The sequence below is a fragment of the Stegostoma tigrinum genome, chromosome 9 (assembly GCF_030684315.1).
Source record: "Stegostoma tigrinum isolate sSteTig4 chromosome 9, sSteTig4.hap1, whole genome shotgun sequence".
NCBI classification, from domain to species: domain Eukaryota; kingdom Metazoa; phylum Chordata; class Chondrichthyes; order Orectolobiformes; family Stegostomatidae; genus Stegostoma; species Stegostoma tigrinum.
The window spans coordinates 48,268,588-48,290,114 of NC_081362.1; the positions used below are offsets into that span (position 1 = coordinate 48,268,588).

At 41.7% G+C, this 21,527-nt stretch overlaps 1 protein-coding gene across 6 annotated transcripts in view; it reads right to left on the reverse strand.

Annotated features, from left to right (window-relative positions):
* Window positions 1–21,527, reverse strand: part of LOC125455049 (acylphosphatase-2-like) — a 246,219-nt gene that overhangs the window by 209,429 nt on the left and 15,263 nt on the right. For all 6 annotated transcript variants that reach the window (XR_009446148.1, XM_059648519.1, XM_059648520.1 and 3 more), the window contains exon 3: window positions 15,285–15,394. Coding sequence is in view for 5 of the 6 variants with exons in the window: in XM_059648519.1 (XP_059504502.1) it covers window positions 15,285–15,394 (110 nt within the window). In the remaining variant the exon portion in view is untranslated. The remainder of the gene's footprint in view (window positions 1–15,284; window positions 15,395–21,527) is intronic.

Here is a 21,527-nt window from a genome sequence, read left to right on the forward strand (position 1 = left end):
TCAGCAAACACAGGAGTGATAGATGAACAAGACCTCGTCTGAGGAAGATCATGGACAGCAGGTTTTTGAATGGCCTCAGGTTTATGGGAAGCAGAATACATTGAACTGTGAAGTTTTGAGGTAACAAAGACATGAATGGGGTTTCAGAAGCATATGAGCAGGGTTGAAGTTACATAACAATGATGGTGAAAATAGATGGATTTAGTGATGGCGTGAACATGTGATTGGATGGCCTTCTCAGAGTCAAATATAGTACCAGAACTGTCTGGTCTCCCTCAGACAGTTAATTACAGGAAGATGAATGGAGTTAGCTAGAGACTGGTGTTTATAATGTGAATCAAAGACAATGCCTGCAGTCTTCCCAATATTTAATCAGAAGAAATTTCTCCCAATTCATTACTTATGTCAGACAAAGAACATGATAATTTAGCATTGTGGAGGAATCCAGGGAAATGGCAGCGAGGTAGAACTTGGCATCACCTGTGAAGACTTGAAAAGTAATCTCCGTTTTCAAGTAACATCATGCAAGGCAATACAGATGCAAAATAGGTGGCGGCCAGGAATAAAACCTTGGGGGGCACCAAAGGTAACAATGTTACAGTGGAAAAGGAACCATTTTATGTCACAGAGCCATTCTAACACAGAGGGAAAACATTAATTCTACTGAATCTGTGCTGGTGATACTTGGGCTACAATTAAATAGTTTGGAGTGGAGCCAGGTGAATGTGATACCCACCCAGTTGGATCATAATGGAAATGCACTGGAGCAAAATAGTGTGATCAACCATTACAGAGTCTGCAGGCAGGTCAACGAGGACCATGAGGTACAGTTTCCCTCTGTCAGTCACATAAGATGCCATCTGTGATTTTGATAAGAGCCTTAAAAAGCTGAAAAGGTTGAGACCAATGAGAAGCACATGTTGGAAAATGAAGTGATTAGCAGAGAAGCTGTAATACATTTAATTGCTTCAATTTTAACGGATTGTAGAAAGAGAAACCTGAAGAATCTAAGGTGTACATTTTAAATAAAGAAGGCGCAGATAATAGGTGTCCATTAGGAGACATGAGCATAGGTCAGTAGGACCACACAGTGGAGGGTAGAAAGTGAATGAAGCATACCATATTATGAAATCATCTCAATGTGACACAGTCATAAAAAAGTTGCCAGTGCAAATTTAAAAATGCTTGAACACTCAAACTAAGAGATAGACTCTGGCATTTAGTCATATTCTTTTGAGCAGTTGAGCACGTGCTTGTGATGGCATAGCATGACCACGTTGGCAGGCGACAACTACAGGAAGCTAAGCCACGTGAATACAGGCTGATTGTCTGATGACAATCTGTTGTACACATATAACGCTTTCTGATTTTGTTCGGCACCTGCAAATGTCAAGTTCCCGATTTCAAACAGTGTTTGTGTTTATGTCTCAAAAAAAAGGCCGAAGACTTCAATAGAGAGGAAGATTTCAAGTTCCCAGAATATCAGGATGAATTCTGAAGCAATTGGAACTACTCAAGGAGAAGATCATCTGGGGTGGCTCAGTGATTAGCACTGCAGCCTCACAGCATCAGGGACCCAGGTTCGATTTGAGCCTCAGGCAACTGTCCGTGCGGAGTTTGCACATTCTCCCCGTGTCTGCGTGGGTTTCCTCCGGGTGCTCCAGTTTCCTCCCACAGTCCAAAGATGTGCAGGCTAGGTGGATCGGCCATGCTAAATTGCCGTAGTGTTCAGGAGTGTGAGGGTTATAGGGGGATGGGTCTGGGTGGGATGCTTCAAGGGGCAGTGTGGACTTGTTGGGCCAAAGGGCCTGTTTCCACACTGTAGGGAATCTAGTCCGAATCAGACTGTAACCAATGCACTTACGCATCGGCTATTTTGCAGAGAAAATGCTGTAAATACTTAGGCTGTGTGTGGCTTTTTCTGTTTTCATTTCAGATTTTCAGCATCCATGATAGATGCTCTGGTATTTATGACAGCTGCTGACAACTAACAGGAGAAAAACAGCAAGCACAATATACAGAACAATACGGAAGATGAATCTTGGAGCTGAAAGAGACAATGAATAGGATAGTGAACAAAGGCAGTTTAAATGCAAAAAACAAAGTAAAACAAATGGTTTAAGTACAAGATACAACCAAAGATAAAAGTAACATAATACAAAACAGTAGGCTGAAATGAGGTGAGGGAAAAAAAATTGTTCTCAAAGTCAGTTCAAATGTGTCATGGAATTATCCACAAATATCTTTCTCTTCTCCCATTAGATGTGAGCATCAACAACAAAGTCAACATTGGTTGCTATTGCTAACTAGTCTGGAAAAGGTGCCAGTGATTGACTTCTTGAACCACTACAGTCCCACGGATGTAGACATACCCACAGTGCTGTTAGTGAGGGAGTTCCATTTCTTTGAACAAACAACAATGAAGATATGAAGCCAAGTCAGGACAATGTGTGGTTTGGAATAGAATGCGCAGGTTGTGGCATTCCTACATGCCTGCCACTCTTGTCCTTCTAGTTGATAGAGATCATCAGTTTTAAAGATATGGTTGAAGGAGTTCTGACAGGTTGCTACAGTCCATCTTGTACAATATACATACTGCTGCCACTGGTGCTAGTGGTGGATGCAAGTGAAAAATGAAGGTGGTGAATGGCAAGTTTATCAAATGGGCTTCGTCGTCCTGGATTGTGTTTAGCTTTGAAAGAGAGTTGCTGGAGTTGGACACATCCGTCAAAATCAAGAGCATTTCATCATTTCACCCCAGATTTGTGTTTTGTATATGCCGGATAGGCTTTGGGAAGTCAGGAGGAGTTACACATTTCAGAATTCTTAGCCTCTGATCTGCCTTGTAGCCACAGATTTGATATACCTGAATAAGTTCAATTTCTGGTCAATGGTAACCCCAAGATGATTTAGCAAATGTGGAAAGCAACAATATTGAAAGTATTTTAAGACATGGTTAATATAATTATGTAAATTAATGGGTCTGGAAAGAAATGATCAGGGAAACATGGGAGGAGATAGAATCTGAAAACAAAAGTGTGTGTGAGTGTGAGTGTGAGAGAGAGAGAGATAGAGAGAGAGATAGAGAGAGAGATAGAGAGAGAGATAGAGAGAGAGATAGAGAGAGAGATAGAGAGAGAGATAGAGAGAGAGATAGAGAGAGAGATAGAGAGAGAGATAGAGAGAGAGATAGATAGAGAGAGATAGAGAGAGAGAGATAGAGATAGAGAGAGAGAGAGAGAGAGAGAGAGAGAGATAGAGAGAGAGAGAGATAGATAGAGAGAGAGAGAGAGATAGATAGAGAGAGAGAGACAGACAGATAGACAGACAGATAGACAGACAGATAGACAGACAGATAGACAGACAGATAGACAGACAGATAGAAGGCAGGTAGGAGCCAGGCCATGTTGACATTTCAACATGTAGATCAGGATTTTTAATTTGAAGTGCTTGTCAAGTGGGAGCAAATGTAGCGGTCATGGCTGAGTGGAAATGAGATTGTGGGATATGGATATCTGAAAGTCATATGCATTAACTTTATGGAGGTGTTGACTTAAAATTTCATTGTGAGCTATGTAATGGACAGGTTGTAGGGCTAGGTTTTCAGCTTAAGGGCAAATAGGAAGCGGAGGTTGCAAGCAACCTGCTCAGGTTGAGGTAGTGTCCTGGGGCAGGGGCTTCTGTCAACAGCCCGTGAACAATGTTTTGGCCTTAAATGGGAACAGCTTTGGTCTTCTCAAACATTTCACTAGAAGAAACTGGAATTGTTCTCAGGTTGGATATTGGACAAAGAGACTGACACCGGGGCCAATGGTATCATTGACATGTTGGTGGAACCAAAGAAACATAAGAATAAGGACAGAGTGCAGATCATTCAGCCCACTGAGCTTGCTCCACCATTTAATACTTTCATGGCTAATCGCAGACTTCAATGCCTTTTATGCACACCATCACCACATGCCTTAATACCACTGAAAAATTTGATTACCAATCTTTAAACGTACTCAAAGACTGAGCTTCCACAGCGTTATGGGAAACAGAATCGCAAACATTCACCTCACTCAGGAAAAAGAAGTTGTTGCATCTCAGTCCCAAGTGGAAACTCCCTTATTTTTAAATTATGCCCCATCACTCTAAACTCCCCATCTAATGGAAGCATCTCACCTGTATCTACCCGGTCTATCTCTTTCAATTTTTTCTGTGGCTTTCAGTAAAATCACCTCTCATCTTCAAAACTATAGACAATACAGTTCCGGTTTACCCAGTCTCTTTTAATAGGATAGTCCTGTCATCCAGGAACAAGTCCGGTGGATATTCACTGCACTCCCTCTATGGCAACAGTATACTTCCTGAGACACTGAGACCAAAACTGCACACACTACTCCTGCTGCAGTCCAATCAAGCTTTGATACAATTAAAGCAAGAATTCACTACTCCTGAACTCAAACCCTCTTGTAATAAAGACTGTCATCTGTTAGCCTCCATTGACTTACTAACAAGGAACCTAAGTCTCTTTGTACAGCTATGCTTTCCAACTTCTTGCCATCTTACAAATTCTCTGTATATCTGTTCCTCATACTGAATTGAATAACATCACTTTTTCCACATTATATTCCATCTTGCCCACTCATTAAGCCTGTCCAAAATCTCTTGAAAACTCTTAACATCATCTTCACAATACACATTCCTACTAGTTTTGTACCATTGGCAACTTGGGAAATATTAGGAACAAAAGTAGAATAGAAAAGCTCAGCAGGTCTGGCAGCATCTGTGAGGAAAAATCAGTGTTAACGTTTCAAGTCTGGTGACCCTTCCTCAGGATGGGAAATATTAGATCTGGAAATATTAGATTTGGTGGCCATCTGAGAATAGTATATCTGAAAATTTAACCATATCTTCTAAAGACCAGTTGTAGATGAGATTCAGCAAAAAGCCAAGGAATGTCATTTGGGTAATGGTTCAGAGATGGGAAGATAATTCATAGTTGAAGATAATCTATCTATGACTGGAGAGACAAAACAGGAACCAAGCAAAGGTGTGGGAGGTTAACAAATGCCAAAGGGGTAGAGAGATTGTGATGGATTAGGAGGGAAGATCACACTTCAATCTCAGAGGATGTAGTTTGTAACTTTAATTAGTTCATTTCAGCATTGAGGTGGGAGCAGAAACCGGACAAGAGAGATTTAAACATGGAGTTCTGAGAAGGATTACCAAGATTTGAGACAATTTATTCAAACATTTGAGAGAATTGGGAGGTCAGAGGTGACCTAAGAGCACAAGTCTCCCACTCTGCCCATGCCAGTTTGCTCTGCTATTCAATGAGATCTTGACCTATCTGTTGATTTTCTACTCTATTTTTCCACCTTTACCCTATAGCCCTTAATTCCCTCAAATGATTAAAAATCTTTCTACCTCAGCCTAGAATATACTTAATGACCCTTACTATACTCAGAATAAATTCCTCCTCATCTCTTACTTAAATGGGAGACCGCTTATTCTGAGAGTATGTCCTCTGGTTTTAGACTCTCAAAGAAGCATCAATCTTTCTGCATCTACCCAGTTCATAACCTTAAGAATCTTGCATGATTCAATAAGATCCCTCTCATTCTTATAAATGCCAATGAGTATAGCCCCTACTTACTTAACCAGTCCTCATAAGACAGTCCCTCCATACCCAGGATCAATCTAGTTAGCCTTCTCTGAACATCCTCCTTTGCCCATATATCTTTCCTTAGGTAAAAAGAGATCAAAACTGTTCATGATATTCCAGCTATGGATTTGATTTGATTGCATTTGATTTTTGTCACATGTACCGAGGTAAAAAGTGTTGTCTAAGGTGCTTTACAGGCAGATTGTACTATACAATGTACATCAAGATAACAGAATAGAGTGCAGGATACAATGTTACAGGTGCTGAGAAGATGCAGAGAAAGATCAACATTAACATTAAAGAGGTCCATTTGAAAGTATGATAACAACAGGGAAGAAGTTGTTCTTGAATCTGTTTGTTTGCGCTTACAAACTTTTCTATCTTCTAGCCGACAGAAAAGAATAGGAGGGGTCCAGTACTTCGTAAAATTTCAGCAAGACCTCCCTATTTTTACACACTGTTCCCTTTGAAATAAAGGCCAACATTCCATTTGCCTTCCCTATTATCATGTGAACCTGTATGCTAGTTTTTTTTTGTAATTTATGCAAAAGGATTTCCAAATTTCTACATGCTTTCTGCACTTTTCTCAATTTAAATAATATTAAACTCCTCTATACTTCCTGCCAAAGTACATAATCACACATTTTCCCAGATTATACTCCATCTTCCAAGTTTCTGCCCACTCATTTAGCCTGCTTGTATTCCTTTGCAGACCCTTCCTCAGCATATGCCTTCCCAACTATTTTTGTAACATTTGAAAGCTTGGCTAAATACCATTCACTTTACTCATCCAAGTCATTCATACATAATACAAATAATTGATGCCCCAGCATTGATCCCTGTGGCACTCCACTAGTTGCAGGTTGCCACTGAAAATGCCCACCTTTATCCCAACTGTGCCTTCTATTAATTAACCAACCCCATATAGCAAATGTGAGACATTAACAAACATTTTCTGAAAATCCAAATATATTACATCCATTGCTTTCTTTTTACCTATCCTGCTGGTTACTTCTTCAAAAGAATTCTAATAGATTTGTAAGGCATGATTTTTCCTTCATGAAGCTATGCTGACTCTGCTTGATTATATTATACTTCTCTAAATGCTCTGCTTATAACAAGGCTGTACCATCTTCCCGATAACGTGCTAAGTTAACTGGTTGATAGTTACCAGTTTTTGGTGTCTCCTTCCCTATTTGAATAGAGTTTTTACGTTAGCAATTTTCCAATCATCTGGGACTTTTCTTGTTTCTAATGACTCTTGGAAAATTACTACAACGCATCCTTTATCTCCAGCTACTTTTCTTAATATCCTAGGATCTGTCCAATCAGGTCCAGGGAATGTATTGGCCTTCAGCCCCACGTGGTTTCCTAAGAACTAGTTACTATATTAATTTCCTCCTCTCCTTTTACACTTTATTATTTAGTTTCTTAGGAATGGTAATACTGCCTTTTACTGTGAAGACTGTTATAAAAATGTATTCAACTCCTCTCCCATTTCCTGGTTCCACATTATTTCCCCAGCCTCATTTTCTAAGGGGTCTTTGTTAACTTTGACCTCACTGTTCCTTTTTTATATATTTAAAGAAGCTCTTCATGTTATCTTGATATTACTTGCAAGTTCATCTTCTACCTCTATTTATTTTGGTCATCTTTTATTATAGAGTCAGAGAGTAACAAGCAGGATAGGTAAAAAAAGAAAGATTCTTCAGTCCAAGTCATCCATGCCGACCAAGTTTCCTAAACCAAAGTAGTCCCACTTGCCTTCACTTGGCCCACATCCCTCGAAACCTTTCCTATCTATGTACCTGTACAAACATATTTTAAAATGTTTTAACTTTACCAGCATCTACTACTTCCTCTAGCAGTTCATTTCACATACAAACCACCCTCTGAGTGAAAAAGCCCCTAGGATTCCTTTTAAATCTTTCTCCTCTCACCTGAAATCTTTGCCCCCCCCCCCCAGTTTTGAACTTCGACCCTAGGAAAAAGACCTTTGTTATTCACCTTATCTATGTCCCTCATGATTTTATAAACCTCAATAAGGTCACCCCTCAAATTCCTACACTCCAGAGAAAAGTGGCCCCAGTTTATTCAGTCTCTCCTTATCACTCACACCCTCCAGTCCTATCAACGTCCTGGTAAGTCTTTTCTGAACACTCTCCAGTTTAATAATTTTCTTCCTATAGCAAGGTGACCAAAACCGTACACAGCACTCAAAAGTGGCCTCACCAACATCCAATGCAACGTCAACATGACATCCCAACTCCTAAACTCAAGGTCTGAGCAATGAAGGCTAGTGTGCTAAATGCCTTCTTGATGATGCTACCTACCTGTGATTTAAAAAAAGCCTCAGGCTTGCCACTAATCTTTCCCATATTTTTGCTTTCAAGGCTGATAGTCCTTGATGTAATTCAAACATATGGAGTTAAATAATAAAACCTGTTGTGCAGCAGGGGTGTTCGAGTATTCAGCTTTGGGGCTCGAGTGAGCAAATATGACAGTCATATCTAGGGGAAAGAAAGCCAGTATTTTACTAAAGATAGGGGCAGAGGTCAAGGTGAGTAAGTGATTAAGCAGGTCAACACCTACATAAGTAAATTGGTAAACTGTGATCACAATGCAGGTATTTAGAAGTATGAAAGCGTAGTTGCCCTCGTTCTAGATTCTCCCAGAAGAGGAACTATCCATTCCACACCCACCTAGTTAAGAATCCACAGATTTATATGTTTCAATTAAGTCACCTCCTGACTCTTCCATCTAGCCTTACTTCATATGGCAACTTTATTATCTGTCTGCACCATAAAAAGATGTTACATATTATGTTTGTTCTTGCATTCAATGCACATCAGCTACAAACTGGTTAAGCAAGCGCAGCAATTGTTATCACATTTTGGATGTGCAATTGTGATACAAAATACAGATTGTTAATTGACTAACTTATAAGCTTTGAATTTTGGGACTGATAGAAAACATAGCTAAGAGAGCTGGGGAATAAAAATAGCCACAAAAATAGCCCAACTCTCCAGATGACACAAAGAAATATTTAATGGCTGTGACTCACTACCATATCCAGAAAAGGCTCTCCAAGGAGTAATCACCGAGACAGCTAAAAAATAATCATTTGGAATATGTAGCTTACAGTGAGGCCTTCAAAAGTCTCCATATGGGGACAAGACTCCTTGACAAGTATTGGTGGAACAAAAACTTAAATTTGAAACTTGCAAGGCAAAGATGTTTGAAACCCCACCTCACTTACATCAAAGAATTAAAAAAAACTGACAAGGGACCTTCAAAACACTTAGTCTATTTTTACAATCTCCATGATGAGGTTTGGACGGGTGTAAACCTATCACAGACTCATGAAGATATTAACAAATGCCAAGTTCTGAACATTTACACAATGAATGTCACAACAAATCCACTCTTTGCAAGGAAGTTCTAAGCGCACTTCCTTTGGGTAGATAATCAAAAACAAACTCCTGTCTTTATTTTCTGTCTCTGAAGAAGTTGGCACCTGATCCTACAGAAATGGCGACAGTGAAAAATTAAAGAAACTGGGAATTTTCAATAATTACAATATTCACTATAATTGACTGATAAATCAGCTAATCAACATGAGTCTTAGGTCAAAACCTTATACTTTAAAGACAAAGGGCTCTAAATGATATATTCTTTCATTTTCCTTTGTATTGGGCATCATTCCTTTTTAACTTGGTATATGGCACATTAGCATCCCCATTTGGGATTAAATGGACGAAGCACAGTTTGTAATGAACATGGAATAAATTTATTGCTGATAGATCATAAGTCTGAAATCAATTACGTTCCGTAAATAACTACAAATTAAATTACATGGACATAAAATTAAAATAATCCAAAAGAAAGGCAGGAAGGGAGTACATGATGAATGACAGGACCCTCGGGAGCACAAGGATCAGAAGGAACTTAGTGTACATGTAAGACATAAGACCATAGGACATAGGAGTGGAAGTAAGGCCACTCCGCCATTTAAATCATGGCTGATGGGCATTTCAACACCACTTCCCTGCACTCTCCCCGTAGCCCTTGATTCCTTCTGAGATCAAAGAATTTGTCGATCTCTGCCTTGAAGGCATCCAACGTCCCAGCCTCCACTGCACTCCGTGGCAATGAATTCCACAAGCCCACCACTCTCTGGCTGAAGAAATGTCATCTCATTTCAGTTTTAAATTTACCCCCTCTAATTTTAAGGCTGTGCCCACGGGTCCTAGTCTCCCCACCTAACAGAAACAACTTCCTCGCGTACACCCCTTCTAAACCATACATTATCTTGTAAGAGCGTAGACCAATGTAGATTGGTCACTTAAGGTATCATGACAACTGGATAAAAGGGTTAAGAAACATATAGAAATACCTGCTTCTATTAGCCAAGGCATAGAGTTTAAGAGCAGGGAGCTTATGCTGAAACTGTATAAAATGTTGGTTAGACCACAGCTAGAGTACTGTGTACAGTTCTGGAATCCATATTACTGGAAGAACGTGATAGCACTGTAGCGAGTGCAGTGGGATATTTACCAGGATGTTGCCTGTGTTGGAGAGTTTCAGTTATGAAGAGAGATTGGACAGACTGGGGTTATTTTTCTTAGAGCAGAAGAGTTTGAAAGGGGACAAGAGTGAAATGTAGAAAATTATGAGGGATTATAAAATTACAGAAGGTGTGAGGAAAATGTTTTTCAGAGGGTGATGGGAATCTGGAATTCATTGTCCGTAAGGGTGACAGAGACAGAAACACTGACGACATTTAGGAAACATTTAGAGGTGCACTTATATGCAAGACTATGGGCCAAGTCCTGGAAAGTGGGATTAGAATAGTTAGAACATAGAACATAGAACAGTACAGCACAGAACAGGCCCTTCAGCCCACAATGTTGTGCCGACCATTGATCCTCATGTATGCACCCTCAAATTTCTGTGACCATATACATGTCCAGCAGTCTCTTAAATGACCCCAATGACCTTGCTTCCACAACTGCTGCTGGCAACGCATTCCATGCTCTCACAACTCTCTGCGTAAAGAACCTGCCTCTGACATCCCCTCGATACTTTCCACCAACCAGCTTAAAACTATGACCCCTCGTGCTAGCCATTTCTGCCCTGGGAAATAGTCTCTGGCTATCAACTCTATCTATGCCTCTCATTATCTTGTATACCTCAATTAGGTCCCCTCTCCTCCTCCTTTTCTCCAATGAAAAGAGACCGAGCTCAGTCAACCTCTCTTCATAAGATAAGCCCTCCAGTCCAGGCAGCATCCTGGTAAACCTCCTCTGAACCCTCTCCAAAGCATCCACATCTTTCCTATAATTGGGCGACCAGAACTGGACGCAGTATTCCAAGTGCGGTCTAACCAAAGTTTTATAGAGCTGCAACAAGATCTCACGACTCTTAAACTCATTCCCCCTGTTAATGAAAGCCAAAGCACCATATGCTTTCTTAACAACCCTGTCCACTTGGGTGGCCATTTTAAGGGATCTATGTATCTGCACACCAAGATCCCTCTGTTCCTCCACGCTGCCAAGAATCCTATCCTTAATCCTGTACTCAGCTTTCAAATTCGACCTTCCAAAATGCATCACCTCGCATTTATCCAGGTTGAACTCCATCTGCCACCTCTCGGCCCATCTCTGCATCCTGTCAATGTCCCGCTGCAGCCTACAACAGCCCTCTACACTGTCAACGACACCTCCGACCTTTGTGTCGTCTGCAAACTTGCTGACCCATCCTTCAATTCCCTCGTCCAAGTCATTAATAAAAATTACAAACAGTAGAGGCCCAAGGACAGAGCCCTGTGGAACTCCACTCACCACTGACTTCCAGGCAGAATATTTTCCTTCTACTACCACTCGCTGTCTTCTGTTGGCCAGCCAATTCTGTATCCAAGCAGCTAAGTTCCCCTGTATCCCATTCCTCCTGACCTTCTGAATGAGCCTACCATGGGGAACCTTATCAGAACCTTATTAGGTGGTTGTTTTTGACCAGGGCAGATGCGATGGGCCAAAGGGCCTTTTTCTATGCTGTAGATTTCTAAGACTCTGTTTGTCTCTCCAGATGTGCGAATGGGAGTTACGATCGAAAGGAGTTTGGTTTAGAATCGCAGACATTAATTAGATTATCTTGAAAGTCACAGCGGGCCAAGCAGCATCCATGGAGAGACAGCAAGCTAACATTTTGAGTCTAGATGACTCTTCATCAGAGCTCACCTGGACTCAAATGTTAGCTTCCTCTCTCTCCATAGATGCTGCCTGACCAGCTGAGATCTCCAGCATTTTCAGTACAGATTCTGCAATAATTTGCTCCTAATTGGATTACCTGGTTTAGTGCGCTGTAAATTTACAGTACTAATAATGAACTGTTAATTTTTTGTTTAAGCTGTAAACTTGGTGTCTGATATCTGTTATTGCTCAATTCTGGTTAGGAACAACGGGGTAATTTTGAGGGTCACTAGCAAGTCTGATTTGGTCTGTCTTGTTATCCTTGTGTTGCAACATTCGGGAAAAGAAATTCATGGAATTTCAGTGACCTCTAGAGGGCAAAATAAACAGTACATTTGAGTGTGACAAGCAGATACAATTTGCTAACAATAAACCGAAAAAATTTAATTAAATCATTAAAGTTAGTTAATCACAAGTGAAAACCACTCTAATTCATAGGTGGTTTGACTGAAAGATCCCCAGTAACAGAAGTGGGGGGCTGTGGGCACTGCTCAGACTTTGGCTCTTCATTACAGCATGCTGCCTGCCATTTTACATGATTTGCTGCATGCAGTTGATGCTAACCTTGCTGTTCATTGGCTACAATAATCAGCAGAGGCCTGAAACTGTGAAAGCTTGGAATTTCTTAGACGTAGTCCGTTCTCTCTTAAAGGAGATACATTATTCCCCAAGAACTCTTTGACAGGAATTGTTTGAAAACTGAATCAATGTTGTGTTCCATTTTATAAAATGCTTGAATGCAGTGACAGATGTACCAATGTTTACATGAAAAGCACTCAGGTTTTGGCATGACAGTAGGAGAAACTTCCTGTTTCAGCACCAGAAAAGGGAGATTCTCCAGACATATGCAAGTAGGCACACAAAAAGAGTAACAGCAAGCATTACTGCCAGGAGTGCAGCTACAAAACCATGGAAGCAGCATTGGAAGACGTTTATTCATCTGTCACATCATTAGGATGTATTTAATCATCATAAAGCACATCATAACTGTACCTCTAAGTCAACCAACCACTCAATTCACTAACCACCATCCACCTACTGACAATAACATTCAATCACTACAAACTCTTTAATTGTTTACCTCATCTTCAGATATTTAGAACTGTTGTGTGCCTCAGCAACAACTCAAATTCTGACTGCTATTCAACCATGATAACTACATCACCCCACACATATTTCAGGAAATACACTGATAGACTTCCCACTCTCTTACAGGAGAAGGTGGTGCATAACCAGAGGCAGCAAGAAATTGCAGAAAGGCATAAGTACTGCACATTCTTACCACCCCGCACCCTCCTCCCCCAACTCCAAGGAGGAGGCAATGCTGCCATCACGTGAAGGGTCGTTGCTTAGCCACTGGCAGTGCAGGGGGGTTTAATGATGACAGTCTCTTCATTCCTAATCCATCTTTTCAGTTGCCAGTTTTCTCCCAATATATTTTTAAACTACTTCACTGTTGCACCTCACCCAACATGTGAACAAAGACCAGGAGTAGGCCAATTAAACCCTTGAACTTGCTCTGCCATTTAATAATATCATGATTGAATTGACTTTAACCTCAAATCTATATTCCTATCTACACTGACCATCGTTCACCCCTTTGCTGAATAAAAGAAAATCTATCTCTTTCTGCCTTAAAAATATTTAAAGGACTCTGGAACTTTTTGAAAAGGAGGTGCAAGAAAAGACTTATGACAGAGATAGAACTTCACCTAGTCTTTATTTTAAACGGGCAACCTCGGAGTTTTCAACAGAGACCCCTAGTTCTAGATTCTCCCATAAAAGGAAACAGCCTTTCCACAGCTACACTGTCCAGGCCACCTATCAGAAAATGCTGTAGAAACTCAATTCGTCTGGCAGCATCTGCAGACAGAAAAAAAAAAGTTCATTTTTTGAGTCCAAGATCATCTTTGGAACCCTCAGGATCTTGCATTCTCAATTAAGCCACTTCTTACTTTTCTAAACCCCAGCAGTAACAAGCCTGCCTGTCAAACTGCTTCCTTTTATGCCCCCCACCCCCCCCCCCCCGCCACTTGTTCCAGATATTTGTCTGATAAACCTTCTCTTAACACTTCCAGTGCATTACATCCTTCCATAAACAGGGTCACAAATACTCAGTAGCACTCCTGATGTGATCTCAACAGTGTAACTGAAACGTAACCATAATTTGATCTTATGTTTGCAGCCTTTGTTCATTTTGGAGGACAGGAAAGAGGTGATATCACTGTTCACATAATATCAGAAATTTAAAGAAAAATCAGCTGCTCAATCAGAATCTGAAAGTTTAACTGCTCCTGACAAACTGGCAGAAAGCTAGCCACCAGGATACATGAACATCAACTAGCCACAAAACCACATGACCCACTATCACTCGTATCCTTACATACAGATGAGGAAGGACACCACTTTGATTGGGACAACACATCCATCCTAGGACAAGCCAAACAGAGACACGCACGAGAATTCCTAGAAGCATGGCATTCCAACCGGAACTCCATCAACAAACACATTGGCTCCAAATCAATCTACCATCCCCTGAGAAAAAGAACAGGAAATGACATCACCAACCTAAGGAAACCTAAACAGATAAATAGAAAGCGGGACATAACAGCAGCGCTTCACCGAAGGCTCACTGATGATGTTACCCAGAATAGTGACGACGAAACGTCTGAAAACAAACCTTCCAGCTCAGCGAGCAAACTCACATCCAGAAACTCAACCTGAGCTACAAATCTTCTCAAAACTCGCTTGCTCCTTTATTTTTAAAAATCCAAATTCCATAACTGATGGTAATATATTATCCATATTTATCACATTATGCTCCTGAGCAGGAGTTCTTGGGTTATAGCTGATAGAAGAGCATTTCAGTTGGAAGCGACCAAGTTCTAACGATGATCAGTTCCTGGCACAACGCCAGACAGCTGGTCCAACAGGCAGAGAGGCCACCCACTCAGAGTACAATCTCTTCTCACAGAGTTTAAAAAGAATATTTTCCCATCACATCGACATTTCTAGTAAATTGTCCCAATGGAGTGCAAAACAAAAAGCTTTGACAACGTATGTCTTTTTAAAAAATATTCAACATTGAATAAGCAAAAGCAACAGATGATTACAACTAGTTTTATTAAGCAAGTCTACGCTTGGCTTTGAAACACAAGGAAGAATTTTATTAAAAATCTTAGCTACCTTTAATAACGTTCAAACAGTATGAAGAGATAGCTTAAATAAATACACACTACTTAAAATTCACCCGAACATTTTCCAAAGCATTCCATGTGCTTAGAGATCAATTCTTTTTATGGTCAACATTACGATACTTATGTCGAAATGAACATTTCATTAACTTGCAATAAACAGACATGTAAATAGAACGAAACACTTACATCGAGTTTACAAGTTCCTCTTTCCCTTGCACTTGTCCCTCTACAGTTCCCCTCCTCGTGTTTCGAACCCATCCCACCACTCCAAGTTTTCTAGCCTGATCCTCTGTGTACTGAAATAAAATTAAACAAATAATATCACGTTCAAATGGTTTTAAATTGGGTCATCTGGTTACTGTACATAGGTTTCTGAAAAAATACAGCTTGAAACTATTTTGTTGTTGTTAGACAAGGCCTACCAATTGACATGCTAACGGTGTGAACTGAATACATAAACATTAATTGCTCCATTAGGGCAGAATGAGAACCTTTTCATTTGATAGAAAAATAATAGAAATTGAGGGAAAAAAGTACAACTTTACACTGAGGTTTTCATGACTACCGTCTATTTCTAATGTGCTTTTGAGACAATGTGATACTTATTGTCTTGTTATTATCGGAAATGTAGCAGCTAATTTGCACTAAGCAAACTCAAACAATGGTGTGCTAATGAGTAGATTGTTTTTTTGTTATATTGATTGAGGAATAATATTGGTAAATACTGGGGATAAGTTCCCTGCTCTTTTTTGAAAGACTATATGGGTTTATTCACATCTACCAAGCAGTTAGATAGCAAAAAACATACTTTAGGTAATTCAGTGCTTTTAATTTACATTGCAATAGTTTAAAAAGAATAAAAGTAAAAAATAATTATGCAATATGCTGCTATTCTAGAGTACTGCAGCTTGTGTGCCACATATTAGCACTATTGGGAAATACATATGCTTGCTTTATGATGATGTAATCTATTCCGTGACAGGCATGACCACGGCAGCCAGCAAATGCAGAGTACTCTCAAAGTCAACAAAATGTGAGGCTGGATGAACACAGCAGGCCAAGCAGCATCTCAGGAGCACAAAAGCTGATGTTTCGGGGCTAGACCCTTCATCAGAGAGGGGGATGGGGTGAGGGTTCTGGAATAAATAGGGAGAGAGGGGGAGGCGGACCGAAGATGTTGAGAAAAGAAGATAGATGGAGAGAAAAGAAGATAGGTGGACAGAGTATAGGTGGGGAGGTAGGGAGGGGATAGGTCAGTCCAGGGAAGACGGACAGGTCAAGGAGGTGGGATGAGGTTAGTAGGTAGATGGGGGTGCGGCTTGGGGTGGGAGGAAGGGATGGGTGAGAGGAAGAACAGGTTAGGGAGGCGGAGACAAGTTGGACTGGTTTTGGGATGCAGTGGGTAGAGTGGAGGAGCTGGGCTGGTTGTGTGGTGCAGTGGGGGGAGGGGACGAACTGGGCTGGTTTAGGGATGCAGTTGGGGAAGGGGAGATTTTGAAACTGGTGAAGTCCACATTGATACCATTAGGATGCAGGGTTCCCAGGCGGAATATGAGTTGCTGTTCCTGCAACCTTCGGGTGGGATCATTGTGGCACTGCAGGAGGCCCATGATGGACATGTCATCTGAAGAATGGGAGGGGGAGTGGAAATGGTTTGCGACTGGGAGGTGCAGACGTTTGTTGCGAACCGAGCGGAGGTGTTCTGCAAAGCGGTCTCCAAGCCTCCGCTTGGTTTCCCCAATGTAGAGGAAGCCACACCGGGTGCAGTGGATGCAGTATACCACATTGGCAGATGTGCAGGTGAACCTCTGCTTAATGTGGAATGTCATCTTGGGGTCTGGGATAGGGGTGAGGGGGGAGGTGTGGGGGCAAGTGTAGCATTTCCTGTGGTTGCAGGGGAAGGTGCCAGGTGTGGTGGGGTTGGAGGGCAGTGTGGAGCGAACAAGGGAGTCACGGAGAGAGTGGTCTCTCCGGAAAGCAGACAGGGGTGGGGATGGAAAAACGTCTGGGGTGGTGGGGTCGGATTGTAGATGGCGGAAGTGTCGGAGGATGATGCGTTGTATCCGGAGGTTGGTGGGGTGGTGTGTGAGAACAAGGGGAATCCTCTTTGGGCGGTTGTGGCGGGGGCGGGGTGTGAGAGACGTGTTGCGGGAAATACGGGAGACGTGGTCGAGGGCGTTCTCGATCACTGTGGGGGGAAAGTTGCGGTCCTTGAAGAATTTGGACATCTGGGATGTGCGGGAGTGGAATGTCTTGTCGTGGGAGCAGATGCGGCGGAGGCGGAGGAATTGGGAATAGGGGATGGAATTTTTGCAGGTGGGTGGGTGGGAGGAGGTGTATTCTAGGTAGCTGTGGGAGTCAGTGGGCTCGAAATGGACATCAGTTACAAGCTGGTTGCCTGAGATGGAGACTGAGAGGTCCAGGAAGGTGAGGGATGTGCTGGAGATGGCCCAGGTGAACTGAAGGTTGGGGTGGAAGGTGTTTGTGAAGTGGATGAAGTGTTCGAGCTCCTCTGGGGAGCAAGAGGCGGCGCCGATACAGTCAGCAATGTACCGGAGGAAGAGGTGGGGTTTGGGGCCTGTGTAGGTGCGGAAGAGGGACTGTTCCACGTAACCTACAAAGAGGCAGGCATAGCTGGGGCCCATGCGGGTGCCCATGGCCACCCCCTTAGTCTGTAGGAAGTGGGAGGAGTCAAAAGAGAAGTTGTTGAGGGTGAGGACGAGTTCGGCTAGGCGGATGAGGGTGTCGGTGGAGGGGGACTGGTCGGGCCTGCGGGACAGGAAGAAGCGGAGGGCCTTGAGGCCATCTGCATGCGGAATGCAGGTGTATAGGGACTGGACGTCCATGCTGAAGATGAGGTGTTGGGGGCCAGGGAATTGGAAGTCCTGGAGGAGTTGGAGGGCGTGGATGGTGTCACAGACGTAGGTGGGGAGTTCCTGGACCAAGGGGGAGAAAATGGAGTCCAGATAGGTGGAGATGAGTTCGGTGGGGCAGGAGCAGGCTGAGACGATTGGTCGACCGGGGCAGGCAGGTTTGTGGATTTTGGGAAGGAGATAGAAACGGGCCGTGCGGGGTTGGGGAACAATGAGGTTGGAGGCTGTGGGTGGGACTCTCAAAGTCACTTGTCTTATTTTATTATCCTTTGAGAGCATATACAGAGTCTGTGCACAATATGATCTTGTAACAAATCAGAATCAATGACAGAATCAATTCCAAATTGCATTGCAAGCATGAGAAGCTACAATACAAAGCTGAATTTTAGGTCACCACATTACATGAAATATTTTAAGAGGCTTTTTATAATCTGAGATAAGGTTCGATCTTCTCTTTCAACTGAAATAATCATTTGACCTCACTTCTTGGCAGGTCCACAGTACAAAGCTGCCCACAAATATTAATTTATTATGTCCAGGAATAAGATTTATATGATTCAGTAAGGATGCTCCTGAGGTTACGTATCACAGAATCATGCAGTACCAAAGGACGATATTCAGAGTCTGCCAATTCTTTGAAACTGTCAAATTAGTCTCACACTCTTTCTACGCAGTCCTCCACATTTTCTGCCTAACTACCTATCTAGTTCAATTTTTTTTTTAAGATAACTCCACCACATTGCATTGGGTTTTTTCCCTCATGTTACTTGCAGAAACATCACAAATTACTTTAAATTTGTTAGTTATACACCCCTCAGAATTGTTTCAATGTCTTTTAGTGCCCCTTTTCATTCTTTTTACACATTACTTACTTCATCTGCCATGTGACTGCTTATTTTAATCAATCTTTGTCCTCCCGAAGTTGGTTGCTGTCCACCTAATTGAGCAAAGGGGAAAAGCTGGAGTTGCATCAAATATAAAGCTTCCTGATTATCCAGGAAAATTCAAGGTCACTTGTGCTGTCCTCAACTGTTTAATACTGCAGACAATCGCTCAACTACACTGCTCCTTCTGCAACACGAGAGATGTTAATCTAAATTACTGATTTAGGATTCGCATTGGGCCACAAGTCACTTTATCTTTAGCTTAATTATTATTAATTAATTACTGAACTGATTACCAATGTGCCACAGGGACAGTGTCCCTACCTCTGGACAGGGAGGCCCGGGTTCAAGTATCACTTGCTCCATAGGTGTATAAAACATCTCTCAAAAGGTTGATTAAAAAAGGTTAATTCATTTGATTTGATAATGGCCCCTGTTTAGCATTATAAAATTTGCACACAAAAAGCATAAGTAAAGGCACATGGGATTTCCTCAACACTATCTTCTAACAATTCAACTTCTACTACTGCAAATATTAGCAGTTTGTGTTGGTGAAGTTGCAGAAATGGATTAAGAATGCTGCAATGTCCTTTCCCAGCTCATTGGTCTTAGAATCTCATCTTGAGGAGGCCACTGACCTGTGATGATTACTAGGGTTGATCAGCAGCAGATATTGGTACTCTTCCACAACTGTAGTATGACGGTTCTTTACCAACACTAGCAGTCAGGTCTTCAGTTGCCAACTGCTCACCCTGAAGATCTATCATTAAAGGCATGTGAAGGTTGGAACAGCTGTAGTGTGTGAGTCAAGTGAAGTATGCATGCATTGTAACTGCACCATCGGAGCTACAGCCACACCTGCAGAATATGCTTTTTTTGGTCACTGAACAGTTGAATGCTGATGGAGTTGACTCTCTTCAATGAAAGTCTCTGGTTGGTCCCAAAGCCCTTGATGGCCACATATACATAGGAATAAAGCCTGTGGCTTTGAAGATAACTGTCATTCTACTGAACTAATTTTAATCGGGCACCTACCAGTTCACTTGAACAGGTATGGAATCTCCCAAGGAATAGTGGGGAATCCAATGATGGCCTTGAAGCTGATGACCTCTTTGCTAGCCAGGATTGGTCTGGTAATGCATAGTTACCATGCCTCTTAATTAAGATATTGGTCAACTCCTTGAGTCAGCAATGAACTATTCCTTGGGAAATTCCATACCTGTTCAAGTGAACTGGTAGGTGCCCGATTAAAATTAGTTCAGTAGAATGACAGTTATCTTCAAAGCCACAGGCTTTATTCTTATTCCAGAGGCTATTCCTATTACATTGAGTGTCCATTGAGGGGGGGGGGGTCACAGGTTATTTTTCACCATAATGTGCATACCAGCGACATTTCTTTTTACACTGACATTGACACCTACAGTTCCAAATCTACACATAACCACGTACAGCACACTTCTGGATGCTGCTGAATCTTTCTTGGCGTGACGATCTGCTGCCAGTCCATTCTGTACCCTTCTTCATCATATCCAGGCAAAGGCTGTCCCTCTTGCTGCAGTTGTATTTCTGAATCTTAGTCCTCCCTCCACCTGTTAATGCTCCTCTTCCAGAGGTTGAGGAATACTGCTGAGAGCCCCATATCCATTGGTCCATCCCTCTCTCACATGCTGTTCTTGGAGTGGATCCGTAAGAATCTTCCTTTGTCATCAACCTTTTCCCCAGCAATAATGAGTCTCAGCATGTATTGCCAACAGGTCACCACCACAACCTGTTGCCAATTCTTTGAGTCAAAGCTGACTACCGTCCTCTTCTTAGAGACTTGCTGCCACAGACCAACAATGGCCTTCTTTCTTTTCCACTTACTATGAAAGATTAACAAAATCAAATACACTATGATTAACTTCCATTGGCATGCCCAAGGCCTTCGCCTTAACACTGACAATCCAACCCCAAATTATCTTGTCAATGAGCCTAATTGCTTTGCTGCCAGATTAAAACAGCAACAACATCTTGGAGCAGTTGTGAGGCTGATTTTGTTAGAATTCCAGAGGGGTACATTTTGTGCATCAAATAGAACTTTATTAATCCTTAATTTTAATCATTTTTGTGCTTAAGCCCTACAGATATATTCCAATTCCAGATCATGCAGCTGAGTCCAGTAATGATGTAGGAAGAATTCTGTATAACCATTCAATAACAAAATAAAAATGTTAGTCACAGGTCTGATTATGAATTATGTACACACGTATTAGATATGTAGGGATTCAAGGAGAAATTGATAAATATTTAAGAAAACAATTTTAGAAGGGTGCAAAGAGAGACGACCAAGTGAATAGGGATAAATTGAGAGCTGTTTATGAAAGGTGACACAATGGGCTGAATAGTCACCTTCCACCCTATAAAACTGTACCACACAATAAAATGGGTATAAATTGTAGCTTTTGCACGTCTGAGTCAGACAGTCATTGGTTCAAATCCTACTCCAGGGCAAGACCAAAATATGCCACTGCCCCATGGAAGTGTTATCTTTTCAACAAGACGTTAAAATGGCCTGTCTGCTCTCTGGTAGATGTAAAAGATGGTTGTTTTTATTTGTGCTGCAACATCAGATGCAGCATTTTCTGACAGGCTTGACAAATTTGTTTAAAGTGAGATGCACTTTATTACAGCTC